The sequence below is a fragment of the Colletotrichum lupini genome, chromosome 1, assembly GCF_023278565.1.
Source record: "Colletotrichum lupini chromosome 1, complete sequence".
In the NCBI taxonomy this organism is placed as follows: Eukaryota; Fungi; Ascomycota; class Sordariomycetes; order Glomerellales; family Glomerellaceae; genus Colletotrichum; species Colletotrichum lupini.
In genome coordinates this window covers 2689414-2716032 of record NC_064672.1, presented here as the reverse complement: position 1 = coordinate 2716032, position 26619 = coordinate 2689414, and the positions used below count along the sequence as shown (strand labels likewise).

Genomic DNA, 26619 nt, shown 5'->3' with positions numbered 1-26619 from the left:
TATTCGCTCGGTCCATCATTTGCGACTTTTACACACACATACACATGCACACACACGCACACGTCGGAGTCGCCTAGTTGTGCCTAGGTACCTTGTAGTTGTTGCCCGCATCTAGACCAAGTTCTGGTGGTATGAGGCCCATCGTTGATTGGTGCTCTTGGGGTTGGTAGCTGGTCTCTAGGCTGGGGGAGACTAGGTTACCGCCGCTGGCTGCAGTCTAGGTGATGTCTAGTACGTTTCGATCAAAGGTCAGATGGAAAAACCAGCTTTATGCACAATTTAAGCCAAGTGCAAGGATTTTTACATAATGACTTTGTGCAATCCATACCCGACTTGAGGGAAGTACGCAGTACAGTCAATTCCTGCTTTGTGCAACCCGACCGGACCAAGAATGGTTGACACACGATTGCAAAAGGCTAACTAAACGTGAGGTGGTGAGGTGGTGAGGTGGTGGTATGGAGGCGTTTGTGCGAGATTCGGAGCGACGTCGGGGCTGAAGAATCAAGTGTCGCATCTCGATTTCCTAGATTCCTAGGAGGCTGGCAGGTTGGTTTGTTTAATCCCGCTCAGACGGCAAGGCTTAAGCTGGGCTGAGGTCCAGACTCGGACAGAAAGGAATTGATCGACTGGATGAATTGCTAGATTCCTTAGCTAGGAGAAAAGGATGGGTGGTAGCGAGGGTGGTGGTATTGTTGGTGCAGATGTGAACGACCATCTGCGGGAAGGGTTGCATTCATCACCGGGTTCTGTTCCTGACGTTGAGGGAAGCGGGAGCCTATCAAAGGGCCGATGATTGACATCGGACGCAAGTAATGCGGCGGGCTGATATCGTGCCAACCCGTCTTCCGCCGGTTCTTGCGTCGGGATTACTCTAGGCGGCCAACGGTGGCTAGATTTGGCTTGCGTCGTAGGGTAGTAGCAGTTCGTTGCAATGATTAACTAACTGATGTTGCAGACAATCACTGTCTTGCATTTCAACGAGTAATTCCAAAGATGGGCCAATGAAGCTAGGCTATTTCCCGGTGACAAGGTAAGAAAAAGAGCTTGCCTCTGGACGGTGGAATAGAAATCGGACGGTTTTTGGAAAGCCGAGTAGCCTCTCCTTGGATATAATGGCCCGGCCAAGTTTAGGTTCAGGACACGCCGCAAAGTCGTACCGTCTCTTGTTGAGGGAGGTGCGTAGTAGTATCGATGCATAACAAGACCAAGTAAGATCCGCTCGGTCTTGGTGTCGATGCTTTAGGTTGGCCGGGAAGGAACCCAGGGCACAAACCTACGCAGTCCCGTTGTTCGAGAGGTAGGTATGGATACATGGGCCATTGCCTGCATTAGCTGTAGCAACAGGTAAGCGCTGACGTCCTGAGACGAGCCGAGCTGCGTGTTAAAGTCGATGACAAGAGTCTGTGAGAGAGTTAGTTTCCCGCGGCACCGGTCTGGGTCGGCGTAGCTTGGATCCAAAGGAGAGGATCAGGTTACTGTTTTCATCCAATGTGCGGGCACACGGTAAGTTGACCGCAGTGGCCACTGACCTGTCTTGGTAGTTCACATTGTGAGAAAGTGAGCAGAGACTCAAGGAGTCTCCCAGGGGTTGCCGTCCGCTGGGTATCACGAGACTTGGCCAAAAGCGTATTGTTGACTTGTGGGGAAGGCTCTAGGCAAAGAGACAAGAGACGCGTAGCAAAAGTCCGAACAAGAGCCAAGTCGTATCCGGACTTGGAAGAGGCCAGATTGCTCCGGCACCGAGCAATCTGTTCCTTGTTGCCTGCAAGATGATGAGGACTGACGTTGATTGTTGATGAGGGGCGAGGCCAGAGTTGTAAAAGTGACGAGTGAGGTAAGCCTGGCGAGGCAAGGAAGGCGGCGGGACTGCAACTCTGCATCGCCGGTGCATTTGGCATCCTGGCGACGGGTCGGGGACCAGAGCCTGAGCCACCGGGAGTGGCCCAGGGTATCGAGTTGAGGGTTCAAGAACCTGGAAGCAACCTGGAAGGGGCCTTTTGGGCCTTGGGCCCTACCGGTATGAGAAACAGTGGAATTGGGGGGAGCAGACCCAAGGAATGTGGCTCTATCTGGGCTGAAGTGGGTTTCGAGGCGGGCAGGCAGAATTGCTGCACAGGGTGATGTTCGTGACTTTGCTGTTGGTACTCCATACACGTATCCGCGGACAGTAAGCAGACACTGGAACCACAGTAAGGTTAGTTAGGTAAGCGGCCAATTGAAGCGAAAGACCCAAAGGCTCATCTCGCAGAGCAATGCCATAATTTACCATGTATCCGTCCTGCGTACCGGAGGGGCCATCCGCCATCGGGACGCGCGTGTTTTAGCTGCGCTGCCCTGCGCTGGCGTTGGGGGGGGTTGATGTGCTGATGCCCTGGTTTGCTTATCAGTCCCCTCAGTCTCAGTCTTTTCGATGTAGGTGGATGGATGGTGGGTGGTACCGTGGTGGGAGGAGGTCGGTTGGTACGGCCAAGGGACCGGGCGACGCGGGATGTGAGTGAGAATGTCTCGAGAGTCGACGGGAAGAATGAAAACTTCTCACACTGTACTCAGACTCTAGCAAGGAACCGTCGCGAGACAAGTGTATGATTGGCCAGGAAGTGGGTGGCTTGAGTGGACTCAGGGCACCGAGTGGAGCTTTCGGAGAGGACTGCCATCTGTCTTGGCGGCGCGTGGCGCAGGTGCCACACGGTGCGTTCGCGTAAGTCTTCCGCCGCAGACACACGGCCAATTAGATACCTGCACCTGCGATACGTACCTCTATTCTTCTCCCGTCGATGAGTTTTTTTGCGGGTCCCTCCTCAGCAATTTCCACGCCTCATCAACCAACCTTTTGCAACCTGGGACTTCACTGCACACTCACCTCAGTGTTAATCGACTATGTTCCTGCACCAACTTCCATTGTAATGAATAAATCTTTACCAATGCAGACGCAAGCTGAAAGGGGACAGAAGAAATAGGCGAGTCTGCCTTTTTGCCGCGTTGTTCCCGGTCAAGGCAAGCTGGCAACCCAAGCATAGGCGCGCGCGCACGATGATGGATACCTTACAGATACGGATGCTGAGATAGACGACAGACCAGACACTGATCTCCATTGCAGAGGAAACGTAGACGAGAGAAGTAAAGGGAGAACACAGGGCGTCAGTCAGTTCCCGCTTCAGCAACAGCTCCAACTCCAAGCAGACGCACATACTCCGTACACGCAGATACATGCAGACCGGCAGGAGAGTTCGATGAATCTAGCGTGCTCAGTGTGCGGCTACCTCTACGAGTATCAGGCCCAAACGGGAAGCTTGAGCACTGGGCATCCAACGCCACGACGCCAGCTGCAAGTGCAGGACGCAAGACGCAAGACCAACTCTCTTGGATCCATCCATACGGATACATGGCATTCTCAGCAAAGTCGCACAGCCAATCTGGTTATCTCGTTCTCATTCCCATTGGCAGATGGATATCTGCCCGACGTCCCTTCCAACCCCCGAGTTGCAGCGCCATCTCCTCGTCCGTCCCTGCCATTTTCACTTGTACGTATTCACAGAGGATGGGAGACCACAGTGCCACATTATCTGAGGCAAGGTGTGATCGAGGAAGACGCTGCAAGATGAGAAAGAGAATGACAAGGCGCACACCACCATTTCTCAGCTCACCCCTCAGGTTGGCTCTGGCTCCCATCCACGCACAGCAAGCGACCGCGTCTCGGAGAATGGGACGGCCTGATGGCGAACAAGCTTCAGACCGATCCTCATCGTATTCGTCCAGTCCCAAGATTGAGTGATATACGTGAACAACTGTCTACCTTGCCTACCGTAATTACACCTTTTCGCCGCAGCTTGCGTCAGGCTTTTCTGGACAATGGAATACCCAAGGAAGCCTGATAAGCCATCCATTGAAGCCAAGTATTCAAACGTGCCGTGTTCCCTCAGCTTGTACGGATACAAAGTACATTGATGAATGATCCAGCCACGCCTCTACTATCAGTTAAGACCTTGCCCGGGATAGGTAACTTACCTTCACCTTGCCTTACATGCTGCAACTTGGACACACACGGAAGCAGCACACACACACACACACGCCCACCCAAGGTACACCTCACCAAACGATCAAAACTCGCCCGATCCACAATTTGTTCCATTTCACCATCAACTGTGCTTTTTTCGTCGTTTCTGCGTCTGTGTCTACTGTTTACTCTACGTCTACCTCCCCTCTGTGTGCTGCAGTTGTATCTTGATGCCAGTGGCTCGGTGCTTACTCCGAGCACTGCAACCCTTGGGTATCATCTTGTGTCGCCTGCAAATCCAGCGAAAGTTGTAGCCTCCAGATCATCGTCTCCGGTCACCGGGGGCCGGCGCTCGTTCATCAAGGTCACACAATACCGGTCGATAGCCGCCTGCTGTCATCGCTGACATCCATCCGCTCATCTTGTCGTCCTCGTTGTCTACTCGTTGTTATTGTTCTTCGTCTGCTTCTGCTTCTTATCGTTCTTCTTACAACGGTCGCTGCATTTGCAACCAAACTCAATCGGTCTGGACTCTGGACACATACAACCAGGAACCTACACTACACTCTGGAACGACGGGCGTTGACCTTATTGATTGGCTTCATCTATCTGCACCCCGATTCGAACCGCCCTTCACATATCCATCCCCCTGTCTCTTTCACTTCGCCCAGCCCAATTTCGAGTCACCGCTTTCCAAGGGACTGGCCGCTTTTTGAGACATTGTTACCGCCTTGACTTGGACGTTCTAGAGAGACTGGAGCGCTGCCCGCTCACACACACGCACGTACACGCACCAGTGCAGACTCCAATTCCTGGGCATACAATTTCCGCCCTCGCCTGCCTTGTTTTATTTTATTTTAATTTTTCACCTGTCGTACCTTTTTTCTCCCTCTGCTCATCGTAAACCTGAACTACGGACACTTTACCTACCTAGTGATACTACCTATCACTCTCCTCCCCTCATACTACCTTAGGCTGGGGAATAGCAAGAGGGAAAAAGAACAAGAAACGCCCTAACTGCATTCGCTCCAACCACCCCCCAAAGTCCTCGACAGAACAACCCAGCGAGAAGAAGGAAAGACGACTGGGAAAAACAAGAGACATTTGCGTTCCCCGGCGCCGCAGCAATGTGCTCTTAGGATAGACACCCTATCTGCTACGAAATCCCAAGCACCCAACCCACGCACAGAAGCTCCGCACCGTACGAAGGAACAAATACAGACAACAAGAGGAAGGATTTACAGGGCCCCTCCGAACGCTCAACCACCGACCATTTCTCAGGACTATTATTACCCAATTGCCCCGACGGCCGCTCGTCAGCAACAGGTTACACCGTGTATCCGCCGCACATCCTGGCTCCAACCCAGTGCGACAATCAAACACAAACTCACCTCGCCCAGCGCAAATCCGGGTCGGACTCGCATTAGAGGGACACTGGACGGTGGGCCCCCACTCCACCGCCTGGTCTACACCACTTTACCACGAGATGCCCTTTTCCCCACAACATCCCCAGACCGAGCTTTCACCTCCTCCCCTTTCGTCGCCATCTCCGTCGTCGTCGTCGCCGTCGTCGTCGGACCTCACACAACACGCACACAACTTTCATCCATCATCACTGTTTCTGGCCAAGGTATGACGACTGCTGGTGCCGCTATCGGTGCCAGCCCTATGCCAGCCGTTCCGGGAATGTCCTCCACCGGCGAATTCAACGAGTTCTTGGAATACGACGAGAACAATCCGTTCGGTGACTCGAGTCCTCTGCCGACAAATTTCGACCTCAACGCCCACGATACCCTCAAAATCTCCGATTTTCCTCAGTCGCTTCACGAAGCAAAGTCGCTCGAACCCCGAGCCACCCTGCTGGCTACCGGTACCGTCGCCGCTGGCTCGCCCGACTCCCTCATCGACTCCTTCCGAGATTCTTCCTCCGACTCTGCGTCCTCGAAAAGGACCGCCAGCTCCGCCTCAGGAAAGACCGCCGACGTAATGATGACCGATGGAGCCGACGTCAAGCACGACTGGGACGCCTCGGCCTTTGTCGGTCGTCCAGAAGACAGTATCTTCATGTTCGGCGCAAATGCCGACGCGACGCTGCCCGACGGCCTGGATTTGAACGATGACAAATTTATGGACGAGTCCTTTGACTTTGAGAGTGCTTCAAGTAGTCCCAACGCAGCCGGTGCCATGAGCATGGAGTCGCCAGAGATGCCCACCATTCACACGAATGGACCGCCAAAAACCATCGCTCCGGGCAATCCCCGAAACGCAAATCACGGCAAGCGGAACTCAGTGAGTGGAATTTCGCTGCGCGACACAACAGAAACAGAACCCAGCTAACCCGACTCAGCAATACTCCATATCGCAGCCCATGAATGGATTGAAGATGACCAACTCGAGAGAATGCTCTCCAATGTCACAGAACATGATAACCAGTCATGAGGCATCCCCGTCAGCCTTCTTCAACAGTTCGCCCTCGCCCGGCGCACCAGATTTCAACGCTGCCGCAATGGGTGCTATGAACCCTCAAGGCTTCTGGCCTGGTAAGCTGGATCCTGCGGCGCATCAGATGGTTGCCAATATGCCTATGCAACCGCAATACCACCAACACGATGGTCTTCCGGTCCCGATGCCGCAACAAATGCCGATTTTTACTCAGCCGAATTTTGATTTCCTCAGCCGTGGTTGTCGGTTGACGATCCACCCGACACCCTCCAAATCGCGCGTTGAGACACAGATTCCCATTAAGTTGACGCTTTTCCCGCTACCTCCTGGTATCAAGCGTCTACACCTGCCAGTGCACACCATCTCGAAGCCAAAGCTACTAGCCAAGCCACCAGCCGAACGGACACCCGATGTGCTGGAACTGTACACCATGCTCGTGTGCACTAGTGCGATGCAAAACGACGACAACAAGCGCAAGGCCTTCCAACGCGCCGCAGCCGCCACCCACAGCCCCGTCATGAACGCCCGATCCGTTAGCGACGAGGATGATGAGGAGAATAAGCCGCAGAACGGAGGCGAAGTGCGCATCTGCGCCGGCTGTATCACCCGTGAGCGTAAACGAGCCGCAAGGAAGAAGATCAAGAAGGTTGAGGAAGAGGAGATGTGGAACCGTGACGAGACTAGGCGGGTGATTGTCTTCAACACACAAGAAGTGAAGGAGTGGCAGACACCCAACGGCGTCGTCTCAGACTCTACAGTGACAGGACGGCCGGAGCCTGTGGCACCCCCCGGTGCCATGCAAGTCGATGCCCCGATGAGAATCGCTTGCTACTGCAGGCACCATGCCGAGAAACTGGGATTCCAGGTCATCTTCACCATTAAGGACTGGCAAGATCGGGTTGTGGCACAGGAGATGTCTCAATCGATAATGATCACTGACGATCACAAGACGCACCCGATCCCGCAACAGTTGAACCCACCTGCGACCCAAGCCCCGGAGAACAACAGCAGCAACTTGGTACCTATGATGAACGCTCCGATGGAATCCAGCCCACTCAGCAATGGAGGAACACCCTTCCGACTGTCTCATTCCAGCTCCGATCTGCAAAATATGCACCGCAATTCCGCTCCTCAATTCCCAGTTGCGAACACGACCGCCAAAGCGCCAGCACCTCCAGCTTCGAGCACTACCCCTCGTTCATTATCGCGACCGCAGTCTCCGAACGCGCATGGCGGACCTCAGACCAAGAAGCGCAAGGCCAGCACAGGATCGAGAGTACCGATAGGAATGGCAATGACGCGCCTGGACACGACGCCCCCGCCAACGCAGATGCCCAATCCAATCCCCGCGGCTGCCTCTGCATCGACATCACCATTCACGCCCAACTTGACCAGCTTCCAAACTCCTCCTGAAGCTGTGTTTGTTCAGAACGGTGCTCCACCACCCATGCCTCAAGCATACGCTACTGGCCCGCCTACGCCTAACAGCAACGACCAGACACTGTTCACTAATGCCAATCGCTCAGCCAGCATGGACAACGTCGCCATGCCGATGTTCTCTGCGCCCGCATCAGCACACCAGAGCCGCGCTGCAAGCCCCAGTGGACTGCGTAACGGTGTGAACGTGGTGTCGCAGAACCAGTTCAACACGATGTCATACATGCCGACGAACGCCGTTGCTCCAGCGCGGCCACAGCCAACCATTCACAAGATCATTCCCAACGAAGGTCCGAAGTCTGGTGGCATCGAGGTTACGATCCTCGGAGCCAGCTTCTACCAGGGTCTCGAAGTGCTGTTCGGCGACCAGAAGGCCACCACAACTACTTTCTGGGGCGAATCATCCCTTGTCTGTCTTCTGCCTCCCTCGCCTGTCTCTGGAGCTGTTCTTGTTACTTTCAAGCAGAGTCAAACGCAAGCTGGACCACCGTTCCCCGCTATGTCCAAACAGAACCAAATGTTCAAGTATGTCGACGACGACGAAGAGAAGCTCATTCGCACGGCTCTCTCAATCCTGGGTCATAAGATGTCTGGACAGATGGTTGATGTCAAGGAACTTGCTCAGCGCATTATCGGTCAGGGTGACTCAAGCTGGGGTGCGTCTGGGCCCTCAGGTAGTGTCGGCGGCTTTGGCGGAAGCACCTTCAACATGAGCACCGAATCTCAACTTCTGAAGTGCTTGGAGCTCATCGATCTAGATGACAACCCGAGAATGTCGAGACTTGATCTGAGAAGGTCCACTGGTCAAACAATGTTGCACATGGGCTGTGCCTTGGGATACCATCGCTTCATTGCTGGACTATTGGCACGCGGTGCTAACCCAGACTTGCGGGACAAGGGCGGCTTCACTCCCATGCATCTTGCAGCAATGAACGACCATGAGTCAATCGTTCGCAGATTGATGCAGGCGGGTGCCGACCCCACGATCCGCAGTCTTTCGGGACTTCGCCCTGCCGATGTTGCCCGCTCACGCAAGGTCATCGATCACATCCGTCGCTGCGAGCGTCACATCCGCTCCAGGAGCGGTGGCTCGTTGCACAGCAGAGCAAGCAGTGCCGCGTCCCTGAGATCGCTGTGGGATCCTTTGGGCATGTCCAGCGAGTCGGAGTCTGCAGACGACGGCGAAGAAAGCCCCGAGTACTCGTCGGGAGATTACGAAGATGACGAACAGGAAGAAGAAGACTCTTGGCTTGACATGCGGCGCCGATCCAGCAGCCATGCGTTCACGCCGCGCCCTGACAGACAGAGCATCCTCCAAAGGGGTCAAGACGAGATTCAGCCCGGACTGGCGTCACCCACAACAGCCATTGCCTCAGCCGTCAGAGACCAGTTCACCGCCCAAATCCAACAGTTCCAGCAAGCCATGACGATGCACTTCCCCAACCTCCCGCAGATGCCTGCTCTACCTAGGATGCCAATGCTCCCCGACTACCATGCATACCTCCAGCAGAATCCTCTCATGGGTAGGGTCACCTCGCTCATGCCGGGCATGTCGGGCTCACGGCCTGGATCGGCAGACGAGGAGACACCCAGGCCCATGGACGGAAGATGGTGGGATCTGTCATCGTTCCGGAACACCAACAATAACTCGGCACCGCCGCCGTCCTATGACGAAATTTTCCCGCAAGATGAACTTGACAAGAAACAAGCCGCCGCCCTCGGAGCCGCCGCTGAGGCTGCTGCCGATATCAAATGTGCGACCATTTATGACACGCAGACAATCGAGGTCACGGAGGCATCGTCAAGCACGGCGCCAGTGCCAAGCGTACTCAGAATTGGACGCAAGAGTGCCATTACGAAGGAACAGCAACAGAACTTCCTCCGGGCCCACGAGGCTAAATTCAAGGGCATGCGTAGCGACAAGAACCTGTGGTTCATTTGGGTAAGCTCCACCACGCATGCATTCCAAATTGGCCCGTTAGACTGACTTGAACCAGATTCCCCTTCTTACATGTATTTTGGCTGCTATGTTATACAGCCGTTATCCTCACTACTTTGCCGCGGCCTGGTCCATGGTTGGATCTAAGGTGGACCAGGTTCCGGAGATTGTCAGGAACGTTCAGGACCGTGTTGTTGAGGTCCTGTAGACCATGTCGACTTGCTTCAAACCAATTACGTCACGCATTCGGTCAGATGTATGGCCTTGTTCGGTTCTTGTTTTTCGGATCAAAGGGGAGAAACGGAGTTGATATTTGCGGGGGACATATGTGGAACAGAGTTTCGCCCCCTACCTACAGCGACTAGGACTGGGATAAGATGACCGGCACGGCCAAGGAATGCCGTGTCGGTTTTTTGGGTCTGGGTTAAGGACTTGGACGTTGCGCAGCGCCGGTACGGAAAGAAGTTCCCCACGGAACCAGTAAGTCATCTATCTCACTTGGGCAATTTCAGCCCTTCAAATCTTTCTTGATAGTTCACTTTGTTATTTTTCTTCATTCGTTGGAGTACCGCGAGGAGTCTCGATGCATGTAGCTCTGCTGAGCGAGCAGACACGGTCCAGAGGATCAAAGATGGCTGTGTCGAGTATTATATAGCAAGGGGTGCTTTTCCAACTATTTTACATAGAGGCAGACATTATCGATCTAGGCCGGGGAATAATGTCGACACTGGTACATTTGTCCTGTGCGTTCAGGTCCGTCCACTGAAGTGATGTAACATGTAACTCATTCTGGACATGTCGGAAGCTATCTCGACATGGTCTCACTTGATCTCCAACTAGAGAGAGTGCTCCTTTTCCAGACGCCCAGCCATGGCCTCGATCTCAACCAATCTCTCCTCCCTCCACCGCCAAACACCCGCCAACACGGCCCCCGGCCCGACGACGAACTCCAAGTTGTTGGCCAGGACGTAGTACGCCAGAAACCTTTTGAGGTTGACCCTGCCGTGCCGCTGCTTCTGGACGTCGTAGACGACGAGGGCGCACCACAGCCTCGAGGAGCCAAAGATGAGCCAGAAATCCCACTGGAAGATTTGAAGTAGGCCTGTGCCGACGTCGCCGGTTGAGATGTCGCTTAGTGGAAGGAATACGTTTGTCAGGGTTAGGGATTTGTTTTGGGAGGTGAAGATTGTGTAGAGGGTGTAGAAGTGGGATGCTGAGGCGACGAGGATGGCGGTGGAGTAGAGGCGGCGGAGGACGAGGTTCGTTTGCTTGCGGGCGGCCGTCTTCGTCTTCTTAGTTTCAGGAGTTTGTTTGGGTCTGTAAACGGTGCTTGCCAGGAGCCAAATCCCGGCGTTGACGAGGACGGGCACGACCTGCCAGAAGGCGATGAGGTTCTGCGCTAGGCGGGGGGAGGACCAGGGGTAGTACATTGCCGCGGTCGGGAGGGCGAAGAGGAGGAGGGAGGCCGGGAGGAGGGCATTTGCGACGGGGAGGGGCACGTCGCCGCCCGAGACGAGGTAGGTTTTCCGCGTGGTGAGGAGGGTGTAGGCGAGGTGGTAGAGGGGAATTATGACGCCGCCGCCTACCGTTTGATAGAGCGCTGCCCAGGCGGCGTGACTGTGTTATCGTGTTAGTTTTGCTTGCTTGTGCTTCTGAGCTTTGGTGGGTGGGTTGAGAAAGTCGTGATGGAGGGAGGGAAGGGGGGGCTTACAAGCTGAGGAAGCTCCATCGGTTCCTGGAGCGATAGGCCTCGACGTTGAAGACCACCACGGCCGGGAAGAAGTTGAGCAGGAAGTGGATCTGCTGGATCCTCGCCGGCTCGTTGAGGCTCAGAGGTCCCTGAGCGAAGGAGGCGACGAGGTAGGTGAGGCCGAGGTCGAGCGGTTTGAGGCCGGTGTAGGTCGTGTAGAGACGGGAGCCGTCTTGGAGTTTCTCCGTCTCGACGAGGTCGGTGAGGTTTCGGGTGAAGGAGGTGTGGCCTGGTTGGATGCGGATGAAGTAGACGCCCGCGACTGCGAGGAGGGCGAAGACTGTTGTGAAGAGGGTTGTTAGGAGGGGGTGTCGTGAGGACCGGGGCGGTGAGGATGTTGGGTTGGCCATTGTTGGGAGAGGTTCTTGTGACGTTCGATGGAGAAGTCCTTGAGAATGCTAGACTTTGGCGATAGACGGGTGAAGTCTCATGATGAGAATGAAGCTCGAGATTCAGTTCAAATAGACTATACATGTAAGACGGACAGATCCTTTGAGAAGTCGAATGACCCCACACCGTCAGCAGTAACTGGAGTCTGCGGCGTGAGTGGTTGACGGGCTCGGCTGAAGGTGCGCCTATGCGGCGTGGGTTTCCGTGTCCGTCACTGTCGGCCGACATCTGACATATCATCCATCCTACTCTCTTGCTGATTGATCCAGTTTTTTGTGGTTTGCGAATGTCTCCTGTAACAGTCCTGCATCGCAGTTATCCTCAAGTTTGGGCAGAGACTGTTGTTAGCTTATGAGGAAAATAAAGATGCTGGGTGCCACAAGTTGGGTCTCATTTCCACGGAAGTAATTCCCTAGTTACTGAGTGCCTGCATCCGTCTATCTATCCTTAGAATCCGAGGTGAGGTTCCGTTGTAGTACTCAATTAGTCAACCATGAAAAGAAGAGGTATAACATCACGGCGCGATGATGGTCGAGGACATTAGTTTGATGTTAAAAACATGTAAGAAATCAAGTCCCGGTAATGTCAGAAAGCAAAAGCCAGATTGAAGCTCTTTCTCTTCTCCGTCAGCAAAGTTGAGCCTGATCGTGAATGAGATATTATTAGCTAATCGATCATCTCAACTGTTTCCCCTTCAATCGATGATCATTCTGGCAGATTTGCGAGTTAAATTACCCGGTGTTGATGCTCTCACCAAATCCAGATTTATACTAAGCCTGAATTCTAGAGCTATTCCTCAATGGACTTTCTCAGATTCGCTGCCTTTTCAGGATAGACGATGCTACTCCACAACTCGACCGCGCTGATTCCCCCATCAACGAGGATGTCAACTCCATTGACGTAGCCGCATTTCACAACGAACTCAATCGCCTGAGCAATCTCATCCGCCGTGGACGCCCTTTTCAAAGGATGAACCTTTAGCGCAGCAGTAATCATATCACCCACCATATCCACCGACTTTTCTGCCGTAAGCATGTTCGTCTCCGTCATCCCGGGACTAACACAATTAACCCTTACACCTCTGCCGGCATACTCCCTCGACGCCGCCGCTGCCTGAACCCGCAGGAAGTTGGCCTTCTTCGCAACATAATATGCAACTCTGCTCTTCCCACTAATAATATGATCAAGCTCCTGATTCGGAGACAAAAGGGATGAGAGCGGTGCCGTAGCGAGGTGCGTCTCCAGCTCTGGGGACATGGGTGGGCATAGGCCTTGCGCTATACTACCGGTACAAACAAGCGAAGAACCCGCAGGCATGACAACTTCTTTGCCAAACGCATCAATGACATTCGCGGTGCCCCGGATGTCCACTGTCAGAATCATCTCGACTGACCCGACTACCGCACTGACGCCGGATGTCAGTACGACGGCCTCGATGGCGCCCAGGGCTGCGGCCGCCTTTGCGACGGCCGCCACGGAGTCATAGGAAGACACGTCGACCTGTTTCGTGGTAACCTCAATGCTCTTCTTTTTGAGGGATTCGGCCCCTGCGTCGAGGGTGGAGGGGGAGCGGCTTGCAAACAGAACTCGTCGGCCAGGGCCAAGGCGGTGGGCTGTGGCAAGACCGATGCCGCCGCCGCCAATGATGACAAGAACTGGGAGTGGTTGAGATGCCATAGTCACGAGGTGGGCTGTTATTGACGGAGTATCTGAGTGAGGATGCGAGAAGTCACTTATTGGTATTGGTGCCAAGGAAGGAATGCCGCGATTATTTATATGCACACCTAGCACTTCATGCGCATCTACGTCTAGATCAACAGAATTCAGATTTTATCTGATACGAAACATGAGGAGCTATCGATGAATTGCCGTCGTCAATGAGAAATGCTTCTAAACTTAAAAATCCAAGGATGTAATCGCCGCCTCCGTCGGACATTTAGATCCTACCCCGGAGGCTTGCAGTGTCATCAAGGCTGACTGCCAGCTCTACAATGTGCAATTCCCCAACGCTTAAAAAGCTAGGTGTCTTGCCAAGCTCTCATCATGAAATAGCACTTCAACAAATCAGTTTCAGGATCATACGCATTACATCATGAGCAGTGTTATTGTACCCGCAGCCAGTCCTCGCCTGAGGCTAGGATGGATAGGTAAGTCGGATCTTCCCGTTAGAAATCCCATTGCTTTTCACCTCACTAACACGCGCAAATAAACAGGTTTGGGCTCCATGGGGCTGGGCATGGCGACCAACCTACAAAAGCACCTTTCGCAGTCGGGCGCGCCGAATCTCAGTTTCTACAATCGCACCAAGTCCAGGGGTGCAGCCCTGGAAACCTTGGGTGGTGTTTCTCGCAGCCTTGAGGAGCTTACCGCGAAATCTGACATCATCTTCTTGTCTCTAAGCGATGGAAATGCGGTTGAAACAGTGCTAAACACAATACTAGAGTCAAATGGTGCGACTATCCCTTTTGACAAGAAAGTCGTTGTCGATACCTCGAGCATTCACCCCAAAATTTCAGCTCAAGTGAGGTCGAGGTTGAGAGAAAAGGGTGCCGAGTACGTCGCGGCTCCTGTCCTTGGTGCCAGCCCCGTAGCCGCAAAGGGACAACTTCTTTGGATATTGGCAGGGGCGGAGGCTGCCATCGACGTCGTCAACCCGTACATTGTCGGGGTGATGGGTAGAGGGATCTTGAGACTCGGAGATGATGTGCGGCTTGCAAGCAGTCTGAAAGCTGTTGCGTGAGTAACTGAACCTCCAGACATTTCTTTTTCTTTTTCTTTATGAGAGAAAAGATACTAAGACATATCAAACAGAAACTCACTCGGAATCGGTATGATAGAGGTCATTGCTGAGGCTCACGTCCTTGCGGAGAAGGCTGGATTAGGAGTTGCCGACGTCGAGAACTTGATCCAGCAGCAGCACGGCTGGCCAGGGCTCATGATCTCGCAGCGCCTGACCACCGGGGCGTACATGCCACCACGAGGCGAAAGACCGTGGGCAGATGTTGGTCTTGCGGTTCTAGGCGGGCAAGAGATTCAGACTGCTGCGACGGATTTGGGAGTGCAACTCGGTGTGTCTTCGCTTGTTATGAAGAACCTGGAGGTGGCGAAAGCGTACGGCGAGTCGGTTGGCCGGCAGCTGGACGTCTCTGCGCTTTATGGTGCGGTGAGGATGTCGAATGGGCTTCCTTTTGAGACGGAGTTTGTGAAGAAGAGAGACGATTCTTCTTGAAGGATATGATGGGAGGGTATGCAACTTCGCAGTCAGATATCATTATTATTCACGGGAACAGCTACAAACTCCAACGAGACATCATCCTAGATAGTCTGGTGTTCCATGTCCATTGAATTTTTTGACTAGTCGTACACACAGCACGGAGGCACGTGAGAGTACTATAAGGACATAACACAACCTAATATAATGTTAGTTTTGAGGACTTGAGGTTTACTTGTCGTTGGACGTCAGCCGCTTGGAAACGTTATGGCACTCACATTACCTGCGGTTGCTGCTAGCCTCAGACTGCCATCTACAAACGGGTCCTATGAATAACGCTTATATACTGGCAGCGATGAGTGTTAGTATCATTCTATCAAACCCACCTCAGACAGGAAGACAGGGGGTGTAGTGACTGTCATAGGCCTAGGCACGGGACTAGACACGGGTCCAATGCCTGGTAGACATCATTACTATGGGAATTGACACCTGAGCCTACTTGGTTCATCTGAAGGGAAAGTCAAAGGGAACGACAACGCTTGGAGCAGGGGAGTTTGGTCAGCTTGCCGATAAAGTTACTCCCGGGAAATAATCGCTATGAATGGGATTCTAATCGATCAAAAGCCGGGCTGTTCTAATTGTATGATCTATGTTCGTGGCTGAGAGCCAACAGACTTATTTCGTGGGCATCTTCTAACTTAATACACGGTGTCTCAGTAGGGCCAGATAGCTGACACACTTGTTTCTGTGAGACGAGATTGCCTTGCCGCCTTCAACTTAAAAGGTCTGGGTTTCGCCCCAGCACCCCCAACGAACCATTTTTCTTTCACTTCTTTTTACAACACTCGCACTGGAAATTTCGATCAGCCACGATGTTCTATCTATTGGAAGAGAGATGGCTTACCGTGACATGACTGTTGGTAGCAGATGTTACAGACTGGCAACTTCCTTCACGACTCACGTACTCGTCAGAAGCACAGGTCGATGCCATTTCCAGCCCATAGCAAGTTTGAAAATTAGTCTAGGAAATGTCGTCAGTTAAAGTCAAGTTCCTCAACTGCCATTGGTCTCTCTAGAAGAACTTACGCATGGCTGCGTGACGGACCTGCAAGTGGCGAAGATTGCCGGAACGTTGCAAATGACGAGAAGCAATGTGGCGGAACGCATTTTTGATGAGCAGATTATAATCGCAAGATTAACGCGAGCTCGAAGAGTGTGAGAGGATCTGGTTAATGTCGAAGTCTGATAATGATGTCAAAGGAGTGTGTAAGTTGACGTCGTCTATCAGACTATTTATCCTTCCGGTTGTCAAATCAAGTCTTTGGCTCTCCCCCAACGTTGGATAGATATCGACACAAGAAGAATTGCGACTCGTCTTCGGAGAGTACCATCATCACCGACGGCGTTTGACCATCCGCCGGCAATCGAATTAGGGTCTCAACTCCTGGCAAATTGATACGATCGACTATAACGACTGGTGGAGACTGTTGGTATAATCTGCGAGTCCACCGCTGTAAAATGGCTTTCCGAATCTGCCGGGTTGGTGTCGCCGAGTCATGAAGAAACCCTTTTTTAGTAGTAATACATTCCTCAAATTCAGGCTTGACTATATGTGTATCTCGCCGCAAAGTTGGTAGCTGACTGACATGTCTGTCGGCTCAGTATCACTCATATAAAGACCATATCCGTCATTCGCAATCAACATCAGCCGTCTGCGTCTACCGGTGCTTGCGTGATTAAGGAATGGCGGCGCAAAAATTGGACACTACCTGCCAAGATAGGAACAGTCATATGGAAGAGCGACGAGTGGAAAAGGAAATAAATCTCAGGATACATAACATGATAGTGAATACGGTAGCTTAGCTAGCTCACATGCAAAGTCGTCTGATCTGGCTGAAGAGCTCCAGGGTGTTGCAGTAGCTCAGCTTACTTCAATCCAATGCTTTCTTCATACGATGAGAGGTCCAAACACGAGCAGAGCCACTGCAGCTCGTCACAGTAATGGCCTGCTATCATAATTGTATTCCAGCTCATGTGGAAACGGACTCCGAGTGTCTTCATCCGGGTCGGAGGAGACGGCGCACGTAATTGGGGCCGTAAGTGCTGAGGGATGGCGGGCAACTCTTTCCCCGTGCGGAGAATATATGCAGGCCGTTGCCTGGTCGCTCCCCACCAATCAGTGGAGCTCTGGCTGAGAGCTCTCCCAAACCTCAAAATTTCATCCTCCAAACGCGCCTGGCCAGCTGTCTCAAGCGCGTTCATCCATTGACAACACCTTCGAAATCCCCTTCACCGTTGCGCCCAACCCCGACTACGACTGGACGCGACCACGAAAATTCTACGATATGTCGCTCTTCGGCAACAACCCTCTGGGTGGTCTGGGAACCTCGACTAGCGGAACCCAGCAACAGAGCAGCACAGGAGGAGGTTTGTTTGGACAGCAGAACACGACCAGCACCCAACAGACTAGCTCTACGCCTGCTTCAGGCGGTCTATTCGGAAACCTCAATCAGGCCAAACCTGCGACCACCGGCGGTCTCTTCGGCACATCGACGACGGCACAACCGGCGACAGGATCCTCGCTGTTTGGTGCGCCTCAGCAACAACAGCAGCAACAATCAGGCGGACTCAGCTTGGGAGGCTTGGGTGGGCTGGGAGCATCGACGGCACAGAAGCCATCTCTCTTCGGCGCCATTGGGGGTGGTCAACAAAACCAACCCCAGGCGCAAACGACGGGCTCGACCTTCGGCCAGACTACTGCAAACAACACTCTCGGCGGCTCACTCTTCCCCTCATCGCAGCAACCGCAGCAGAATACAAACAACCAGTCCCAAATCCAGCAGGGTCAACCGTCAGGCGCATACTTTGACAGCCTGTTCGCCAAGAGCAAGAAGCAAGGAGATGGCGAAAATGGCATGGAGGACCTCCCCAGTCTGCAATTGGGCCTGGGCGACCTTCGCCAGCGCTTGAAGAAGCTGGGAACAAAGGCTCAGGAGCGTCCTTCCGATGGTAGAGCGCACTACCTCCTCGCTGCATCTGGCGTGGATCCTTCTACCGCCGCGAAAGACCTCGGATCCCTCGATCTGCAGACTGGCCGTGTCGAGAGACCCTCTGGCTACTCACCCGCCGAAATCGACGTCGAGACGTACCTCGCGAACCTCCAGACAAAGACGACGATGAGCATGATTGCGGACGGCTTAGAGAGATCGGTCCGCGACTTTGATAACTTCTTGGAGGACAACGTGACGATGGAATGGGACGCCCAGCGCAAGCGCATCTACGAGCACTTTGGCATCAAGGCTCGTGAAGAGTCTTCTTTCGGACCCGCTGCGTCGACAAGAGAGGCCTCTGGTGGCTTTGGTCGTTCGCGCCGAAGCAAGAGCCAGGCGACTGGAGCTCGTTCTGGCAGAGCAAGCGTCCTGGGCAAGTCGAGCATGCATCGCTCGGTCATCGGCAACGCAAGCAAGATCGGCTCCCACCAGCCAGAGTTCTCAGATGTTGATCGGTCCACGGACAATGGCGGTTCGTTGACCGGCCACATCAATTCTGACGACAGATCTTTACGGGAGAAGCAAAACAAGCTTTCCGAAAAGGTCCGCAACCTCAATCAGGCGCGGCTCATTGCCCATCCCTATCCCATCCTCTCAGAGCTCGCGGATGTCGAGCACCGGTCTCTGGACCCATATGCGCCACACATCGTTGAGGCATACCATGCTGTTCGCGAGATCGTCGGAGAAGATCCTGAAGCAGAGACTACCATCAATGGTGCCACGGCGAAGGAGCGGCAATTTGCCAAGATGTACTTGGATGAAGCGCCGAACTCTGCCAGCTCGATATCTATGCGAAAGAGGCTGTTGGATGGTGCCAACAGATACCTTGAGAAGCAATTCCTTCAAGAAGTCGAGGCCCTCATCGCAAAACACCCCCACGAAGCCAACCTCGGTGGCCGCCCTGATATTGTCAGCAAGATCAGAGCCTACATCCGGTTACGTTCTGCACGAAAGGATTTGGTGCCTGATAACACAGACCTTCAGCAAACTGGTGGTGAATATGTGTGGGCCATCGTCTTCTACTTGCTACGCTCTGGTCACGTCAGCGAAGCTGCGACGTATGTGAATGATAACGGCAATCAGTTCCGCAGCATCGACCGCACATTCCAGAGCTATCTCAACGGCTATGCTTCTAACGAAGACCGCCGCTTGAAGCGCACATTGCAGGATAGATGCAATGCCGAGTACACTCAGCGCGTGCGCAACGCTCCAGACAACTCCATCGATCCCTTCCGGATGGCCTGTTACAAGATTATTGGTCGCTGTGACCTGAACAATCGGAGTCTGGATGGCCTCAACACCGATATCAACGACTGGATTTGGCTTCAATTCAACCTTGCTAGAGAGGGCGACCGTTCGGTTGAGGTGGCTAGCGAGGCTTACGGCCTTTCTGAACTGCAGTCCAGTATCAAGGAAATCGGAGCCAAGCACTTCCCCAAGACCTCTGCTGAAGACAACAGTGGCAGCTTTGGCATGTTCTTCTACCTCCAGGTGCTGTCAGGCATGTTCGAGGAGGCCATTGCGTACCTTTACCCCTTTTCCTACGTCGACGCAGTCCACTTCGCCATTGCTCTCGAGTACTACGGCCTCCTCCGACCTTCCGATCCTTTCAGCGCCTCCAATGATCTGCGCAGCTTGAACGTCAAGGATTCTGTTCAGATCAACTTTGGCAGGATGATTGGCTACTACACAAGGGACTTCAGAGCAGCCGACGTTGTGTCCGCTGTTGACTATCTGACTCTCATTTGCCTCAACATGGACTTGTCTGGCGAGGCTGGCCGTCGTCATGCTAACCTCTGCTGGGAGGCCCTGCGCGAGCTCGTGCTCGAGACGCGTGAATTTAGCAAGCTCATCGGCGACATCCGCCCTGATGGCCAGCGGATACGCGGTATCATCGAGGAGCGCGGTTCTTTGATCGGTCTGACGGAAGAGAACGACTTTATCAACACCGTCACCGTCCAAGCTGCCAGCTTCGCCGACGAGAACGGCCGCACCACTGACTCAGTCCTTCTGTACCACCTGGCTGGCGAGTACGATACCGTCGTCTCGATTGTCAGCCGTGCACTCAGTGAGGCCATCTCCCTCGAGATTGGCGAGGATCCCATGCGCCTCATGCCCGTTAAGCCTCGCGCCGCTGGCCAGGAGGCCGAGACCGGCAGCAGCCTTAGCCTGGCTTCCATCGACGACCCCGTGGAGCTTGCCCGTACGATGATGTCCATGTACGAGCGCGATGCCATGTTCCACCGTAAGATCCAGGAGCAGAACAGAGTCGCCTGCCGCGTCCTGCTCGAGATGAGCACCATCAAGTCCCTCGTCGAGGCCGGTCAATGGGCTCAATGTCTGGACGTAAGTGACACCTCGCAACCACTCACTGTTTCCCCCATATCCGTCGCACAAAGATGACTAACTTTGGCATTCTAGAAAATCCGCGGCCTCGAGATTCTCCCGCTCGACGCCAGCGGCGACCCGAGTATTATCCGCGCCTACGCCGCAAAGTTCTCCGGCCTCTCCCAACCTGTCTCTATCAACGTGCCGAATCTGCTCATGTGGACCATCATCTGCTGCACGCGCCAGCGCGACCAGCTCACCGGCGGCCAGTTCAGTGGCAACGAGGGCACTCGTCGCATGATGGTCGAGCAGATGAAGCAGATGACGCTCGACCTAACCACGTACACCTCGCAGCTGCGTTACCGCTTCCCGCCACACTTGCACGAGGCACTTGCCAGAGCGTCTGCCGAGTAAGAAGAGGACTCGGATCGATTCGTAGCGTTGACACTTGCGTGGTCTGAGAAGGAGATTAGGGCTGAAGTGGTGGTGTTGGTAATTTAACAATTGAGCAGAGTCAAGAAATGACGGAACGAGCGAGGCTCGCATGACTCCAGGATGGGGCGCAAAAAATGTCTTGTTGTTTGAGTAATACGGCAGAAGAGAGAATACTATGAATAGATACCTTCGTGACTAACCTTTTCCTCCTTTTGTTTATTCCATCCATGGGCTCTGTAAACAAGTTCGCCTCTGACTATTCTCAGCAGCAGTAAAAGGGACTCTTGCCCAGAAGCTAAAGATGGTTATACCCCTAATCCTGAAGTGTACAGCTACCGAGCTGTAGCTTGTGAGTTCGTATACCACCAGCGACCGATGCTTCTTTTCGTCTTTTTCCTTCCCATGTCACTATTTGGCGGCGAGTAACACATTGTCTCTACACACAGTAAAAAGCCATCATGAGATTTCATCTCCAGCCAGGATGGGCAAACTGTCCTTGGTATTTGTTCCTAACTAGAACGTTGTGAAAAAAATGCTCAACGAGAGAAGTATATGTTCTAGGGTATAGTGTGATGCTACAATAAACAGGTCCTTGGAACAGCCCACTTTCCCCTCTCCAAAAGCGCCTAACGTGATGTGACCCCTATTTTCCGCATTCAGATTTACCAGTCTTTAATGACCACGACCCCTTCCACGTCCACGTCCTCTCCCTCTACCACGAGTAGCGCCGCCCCGAATAGACCCGCCTCGCATCCTGCTAGGCTCTGGACCACCGATACCGCTATCCGATTCAGAAGACGACGAGATCTCGCTCTCCGATTCCGACTCGGAGCCGATTCTCACTACAGTCAGACCACCCGAAGGCCTACCTCGGCGCGCGGACGGCGGCGGAGGAGGAGAACGATCTCCGGGAATGCCGGAATCAGAGGAAGATGCAGAGGACGGCGACGCGACGGGAGCGTCAAAGTCCGACTCGTCTTCATCCGACTTGCGCCAGCGTCGACCGACGGCACCTGGAGGCGGAGGCGTGTGGTCGGAGCTCGACTGTCTGTCCGTGGAAGCACCGGGGGGCGGAGGCGTGTGATCAGAGCTGGATTGTCTGTCCCCAGAGGCGCCCGGGGGTGGAGGCGTATGATCCGAGCTTGGCTCTCTCACTCTGGCAGGCGTACCAGGAGGTGGAGGAGTGAGATCTACGCTTGGTTCTCTCGAAGGCTCTCTGTTGGTCTCCTTTGCTGGCTCCGTCGCCTCTTCAGTAGAAGGCACAATCTTGGCTGGCTGCTCGCTGCGACTGACTGAAGGTCTCGCGGATGACGCCTGGGTTGGAGTGGGAGTTTGCTTCGCGCTCGCATCTCGCGACTTGCGCGAAGCAATCTTGAACTTTCCTCCGCGAGCTGCAACACGAGCCGCCATTGACATCATCTTTGTGGCACCCGGAGGAGGCGGGGGCGGTGATCGATCGACAGGTGCCTTCTCTACCGCGGCGGTCTTGTTCTTGGGCGGTCGACCACGGCGCTTCTTAGGCGGTGCCGCGGTTGCCTCCGCCGTCTCGGTCTCGATGGAGGTGACGGGTGCATTCTGGGATGGTCCTTCTCCAGCCAACTCTCGCTCAAGTTGAGCCTCGAGTTCAGCTTCAGTTACATCGTGAGACGCGTCTTCATCATCTGCATCGTCGTCATCGTCGTCGTCGCTAGCTGTGTTGCCCCTAGCTCTCGGGTTGAACGAGCTGGCTCCATCTATAGTCACAACGCGGCTAAGGTCCGAACGTCGCGATGCTCGCTCTTCACGTTTCTTCGCTGCATTTCTTGCTGCAATTTCAGATGGCTTTGGAACAGCATCGGCTAGAGGGGCTCTCGGCACCGAACCCGGCGTCGAGTTCGCGTTCCGCGGCGGCCTGCCTCGCCTCCTTGGTGCTGTGGGCGTTTCGGCTCCACCAGCGGCGGCGGTGGCGGCTGCAGCATCAGTTCCCTTCTGGATGAGAGCACGCACAGCGTCAGAGGCCAAGTCTCTAGGGTCATTACTGGCATCGCCCGCCTCCGGCTCATCGTTTTGGACCGGTGGCCTTTGCTTGAAAGCCGGCACCATGTCATCAGGGTCGTCGATCATTGGTTCTTCTGGCTCAGCATAAGACGCTCTAGGCCTTGCATGTCGCAATGAAGGAACGTTTGCCGGGAATTGAGGAGCTGGCATCCCGCGTCGTGCAAGACCGCCTGCCGGGACTGCCTCTCTTTCTAGCTGGGCCGAGGCTTCATCCTCAGGATCACCGCTCACCCCAGCTGGCTCGGCAGTATCACCCTCAGCAGCTTCGGGTGCGGCGCCCGCGGAAGCAGGCTGTGCCGAACCGAACAACGCCGGATCCATGGCAGATTCGTCAGCACCGTCGTCTTTCTTTGCCTTCTTCCTGTTTTGGGGCCTTGGGCCATGGAAGTCTGGATCCAAATCATTCTCCTGTTTTGCCTTCCGCTTCTGTGTCCGCAACATATTCTTGACGTATTCAGCCTCATCGTCAAACACCATGGCGTCAGTTGAAGGCATTTGGAACGGGTCGAATAGAATCTGATCTGGACCACTTTGTTGGTAGTAACCCATGCCGAACATGGGTTGGCCATCCATGCCCAAGGGATCCGGGTATGCTGACTGGTCCCATTCGGGGTCCCCATTCATGTTCGCCACTGGAGCAGACGGTTCAATGTCCATCTGCGACATGTCTTGAGTTGCGTCGGGATCGCGGTCATCAGCATGACGTCCGTCCTGCTCACCGAGGACATGGCTCTGATCTCCGTATCCGTACAGCCCACCCTCTGCGGACGCGGTAGCACCGTTAGCACCATTAGCGATGTCTTCGGCAGTCAGAGAAGCACTCTCCTGAGCCTTTGCGGTGTCGGCCTTCTCCCGTAGCTCCTTCATACGTTTGCTGTTCGCGCTGCGGCCCTCTTCACCAGCTGTCTTGAGCCAGTTGAGATTGTGCACGCGGAAGTCGACGAGGGCCTCAACACTTCTATCGTCCGCAATAGCCCGGGTGTCATGACCGAGAAGGGTGTTCTTTGGCGTATAGGGGTTGCCGCTTTCGGCACGGCGACATGCACCGCAATTACAGATGCCCAGGCACTTTGGGCAAAGCCAATTCTCGTTCTCCTGTACCGTCTGTGGCATCTGATCAAACGCGCGGTAAAGCACGCCGTAGCAGTAACTTTCTTTACACTCTGGATTTGAGCATTCTTGCACCTTGTAGGCGTAGTCCTTGTGACAGCAAACGTGGCAGCGACGAAGTTCTCCCTTCTTCTTCTTCCGTTTGTATTTTTTCTTCTTGGGCTTGCCGTTGTCGTCCAATTCTGGCTCGGGTTCGGACTCGGGGAGTGGCTTGTCCTCGTCAAGCCTCGAAATATCTTTGAAAGGTCGCCTGTGCAAACCCTCCTGGCAAATTTCGGCCAGTGCCTTCTTACCTCGCCGGGTGCGAGCGATTTCAAGAGGCTGAGGTGATAGCTCTATATCAACGAAGCCGTCGTTCTTGATGATCATCGCCCGCCAGAGTTCGTAATCCTCCGTCAGTTGTTCCCACGACCATTGCTCGCACCATTGAAGTTTGGATATGCAGACACAGGATCGTCCCATGGCGTAGCATTCCATACAGACGTCGTATGCATCCTCATCTCCGTTGACCAGAGTCCGCACACAGTGCTTGCAGGTCAAGAATCGGTTGAAAATGTTTGATCTGCAGTATGAGCAGGTCACGCAAGAATCGTACTCGACATATTCGACGTTCTTCTCTTTGGTCGCAAACATTTCGTCAACAAGAATCTCGGTGTAGAGTGAGAAAAGATGGCGGAAATCCTTGGCAAGCTGCTTATACCGTGAGGATGACCGGAAAAGCTCCGAGCTTAGACCGGCAATGCCCATCTCGCTGTCCTGCTCGGCCTTTACCATCTGCGCGAAGTATTTCTTAAGCGTATAGTAGATGATAGCCTTATTTTTGTACTGCTCATCACGGCAGACAAGACGAGCTTTGGGAAGGGCTTCGTGGAGTGCCATGTCCAGGGTCTCGACAGTCGTGCGGTTCCACGCGACCTTCATGGTGCGCGTGCCCCTATTCCAGACCTGGTGAGGGGCTAGAGGGGGGATGAGGATGAAATCGCCGGGTTTCTGCTCGACAATGTAGACCGGAAAGGTTGCCTTTTTCCAGGCGTTGATCTGAGCAAAATGCTTCTCAATTTCGATGTCGTGGCCGAGCATAGACAGGAAGTACTCGCGGACGACTTCTCGATCCTTGGTCTCCGTCATGAACCAGATGGAGCTTCCAGGTTTCTCTCCGTTCTCACTCCCCGAAGCCTCAACCATGATGTTTTGTCCGAGACTGGCGCACATTTCACGATGCGCCGGGGTGAATGTTCCTTCGTGTCCGATATAGCACATGAGATTCTGTGCTCGCATCTCCTCGGGCAGGCTTGACATGAGATCTCCCGCAGGTGCCACCTTTGACCTATCGCCAAAGCCACGAAAAGGATCACTTTCTCGACTGTCTGCAGCTCCCTTTTGCGTGACGTTTTCGTTCATGTAAAATAGGTTGGGAGGAATGACTTTCTGCAGGTGTTCTTGCCATTCGGGAGGACAGTCAATGTCTTTCAGGTAAAGGCGTTGCCGTCTCTCGTCTCGATAATTGGTCGGTGTCCATTGGTTGGTGAGTTGCTTCATGGCTCTCATATAGTGGCCTGTGGTCATCGGAATCTCGGTCTGGCCGGTAATGTCACGGACATTTTCCTCTGTCTTGATGTCAGCTGCTGCCGCGATTAGGCAAAAGGTGACTACACTCACGCTTCTTGTCGTATATCTTCTCCATCCACTCTCCACTGAAGAGCCACTCGGGAAGAACCTCGTTCCATTTCTCAATCACCAAGGGCTTCCCGCCCTGAATGACTTGTAGTTGGACCAACTTCTCAAACTCCTGGGGGCCCAATCCTTGAATCTGAGCAGTCGAAATTCGGAGGACCCATTCGAAATTCGGGGTATGATCGACAAGCGTGAAAAGGTCCAAGTCCGGGGGAATCGGATCGAACTTGGCCTGGGGATGCGATGGTGGCGGCATCTTGAAGGCTGGCTATGGCTACTTTCGGGCGGGGAATCGCATGAGAATGCTATCTTTGACGCGTCGGTCGGGACATGCGAGACGTATGTATCCCCAGGCGTAATCGAGACGACCTGCGGCGCGTCGAGCTGGCGGAATTGGTAGGACGACCGGCGAAGACGCCGACGGGTGATGTTCGCGACAAACGGCGGTGCGATCCAGAGGCTGGAAAGCGTGTCGCGTAAACGGAAAGTGGCGTCGGGCGAGGCTGACCAATTCGAGATTCAAAGGCGATGGGAAGGAACGAAAGTCAAATGCGCAGCCAATCAAGGTCTGCGAATCTACCGGTACCTTGGCCCCCAAGGATCAAACAGCACGGACCACACTTAAGCTCTGGACCCTTTGGCGACGGCTCTCAAATTTCGGTTCTCTCGGTGACGGGTGCAAAAAGTTGACGGGGCATATCTGGTTTTTGTTAGAGCTCCGTATCGATTGTCGGTAAGTCTTAAGGTTTCTTTTCGTTCTTCTCCAGTGAAAATACTGGCTAGTAGATTTTCACTGGCTCTTGCCTCCGAAGCTAAGGCCTT

At 53.9% G+C, this 26619-nt stretch overlaps 11 protein-coding genes across 11 annotated transcripts; 5 read left to right on the top strand and 6 right to left on the bottom strand.

The window, feature by feature from the left end:
• Positions 1 to 73: 73 nt before the first annotated feature.
• CLUP02_00767 (uncharacterized protein) lies at positions 74 to 2305 on the bottom strand (the record flags this gene model as incomplete). Its single annotated transcript, XM_049279814.1, has 10 exons — positions 74 to 210; positions 305 to 362; positions 427 to 493; positions 758 to 939; positions 1076 to 1273; positions 1312 to 1401; positions 1430 to 1475; positions 1530 to 1651; positions 1714 to 2178; positions 2267 to 2305. The coding sequence occupies 10 exons, from the start codon at positions 2303 to 2305 to the stop codon at positions 74 to 76; spliced, it is 1404 nt and encodes a 467-aa protein (XP_049135771.1).
• A 277-nt stretch (positions 2306 to 2582) lies between these two features.
• CLUP02_00766 (uncharacterized protein) lies at positions 2583 to 3714 on the top strand (the record flags this gene model as incomplete). Its single annotated transcript, XM_049279813.1, has 3 exons — positions 2583 to 2688; positions 3049 to 3521; positions 3640 to 3714. 3 exons carry the CDS (start codon positions 2583 to 2585, stop codon positions 3712 to 3714), a joined length of 654 nt encoding a protein of 217 aa, XP_049135770.1.
• Positions 3715 to 5626: 1912 nt separating this feature from the next.
• Positions 5627 to 10020, top strand: CLUP02_00765 (uncharacterized protein; the record flags this gene model as incomplete). Its single annotated transcript, XM_049279812.1, has 3 exons — positions 5627 to 6283; positions 6360 to 9815; positions 9871 to 10020. The coding sequence occupies 3 exons, from the start codon at positions 5627 to 5629 to the stop codon at positions 10018 to 10020; spliced, it is 4263 nt and encodes a 1420-aa protein (XP_049135769.1).
• Positions 10021 to 10648: 628 nt separating this feature from the next.
• Positions 10649 to 11912, bottom strand: CLUP02_00764 (FAD binding domain-containing protein; the record flags this gene model as incomplete). The annotated part of the gene is made up of 2 exons (XM_049279811.1): positions 10649 to 11429; positions 11524 to 11912. The coding sequence occupies 2 exons, from the start codon at positions 11910 to 11912 to the stop codon at positions 10649 to 10651; spliced, it is 1170 nt and encodes a 389-aa protein (XP_049135768.1).
• Positions 11913 to 12741: 829 nt separating this feature from the next.
• On the bottom strand, positions 12742 to 13629 carry CLUP02_00763 (short-chain dehydrogenase/reductase SDR; the record flags this gene model as incomplete). Its single annotated transcript, XM_049279810.1, has 1 exon — positions 12742 to 13629. One exon carries the CDS (start codon positions 13627 to 13629, stop codon positions 12742 to 12744), a length of 888 nt encoding a protein of 295 aa, XP_049135767.1.
• Positions 13630 to 14044: 415 nt separating this feature from the next.
• Positions 14045 to 15181, top strand: CLUP02_00762 (uncharacterized protein; the record flags this gene model as incomplete). The annotated part of the gene is made up of 3 exons (XM_049279809.1): positions 14045 to 14099; positions 14166 to 14688; positions 14764 to 15181. 3 exons carry the CDS (start codon positions 14045 to 14047, stop codon positions 15179 to 15181), a joined length of 996 nt encoding a protein of 331 aa, XP_049135766.1.
• An 808-nt stretch (positions 15182 to 15989) lies between these two features.
• Positions 15990 to 16330, bottom strand: CLUP02_00761 (uncharacterized protein; the record flags this gene model as incomplete). The annotated part of the gene is made up of 3 exons (XM_049279808.1): positions 15990 to 16013; positions 16068 to 16184; positions 16250 to 16330. 3 exons carry the CDS (start codon positions 16328 to 16330, stop codon positions 15990 to 15992), a joined length of 222 nt encoding a protein of 73 aa, XP_049135765.1.
• Positions 16331 to 16358: 28 nt separating this feature from the next.
• Positions 16359 to 16554, bottom strand: CLUP02_00760 (uncharacterized protein; the record flags this gene model as incomplete). Its single annotated transcript, XM_049279807.1, has 2 exons — positions 16359 to 16461; positions 16520 to 16554. The coding sequence occupies 2 exons, from the start codon at positions 16552 to 16554 to the stop codon at positions 16359 to 16361; spliced, it is 138 nt and encodes a 45-aa protein (XP_049135764.1).
• A 641-nt stretch (positions 16555 to 17195) lies between these two features.
• CLUP02_00759 (uncharacterized protein) lies at positions 17196 to 20955 on the top strand (the record flags this gene model as incomplete). The annotated part of the gene is made up of 3 exons (XM_049279806.1): positions 17196 to 17259; positions 17417 to 20559; positions 20635 to 20955. 3 exons carry the CDS (start codon positions 17196 to 17198, stop codon positions 20953 to 20955), a joined length of 3528 nt encoding a protein of 1175 aa, XP_049135763.1.
• Positions 20956 to 21203: 248 nt separating this feature from the next.
• Positions 21204 to 21606, top strand: CLUP02_00758 (uncharacterized protein; the record flags this gene model as incomplete). Its single annotated transcript, XM_049279805.1, has 4 exons — positions 21204 to 21247; positions 21309 to 21398; positions 21457 to 21481; positions 21565 to 21606. 4 exons carry the CDS (start codon positions 21204 to 21206, stop codon positions 21604 to 21606), a joined length of 201 nt encoding a protein of 66 aa, XP_049135762.1.
• Positions 21607 to 21648: 42 nt separating this feature from the next.
• CLUP02_00757 (AT hook domain-containing protein) lies at positions 21649 to 26495 on the bottom strand (the record flags this gene model as incomplete). Its single annotated transcript, XM_049279804.1, has 4 exons — positions 21649 to 25730; positions 25783 to 26065; positions 26128 to 26300; positions 26489 to 26495. 4 exons carry the CDS (start codon positions 26493 to 26495, stop codon positions 21649 to 21651), a joined length of 4545 nt encoding a protein of 1514 aa, XP_049135761.1.
• Between the last annotated feature and the right edge of the window lie 124 nt (positions 26496 to 26619).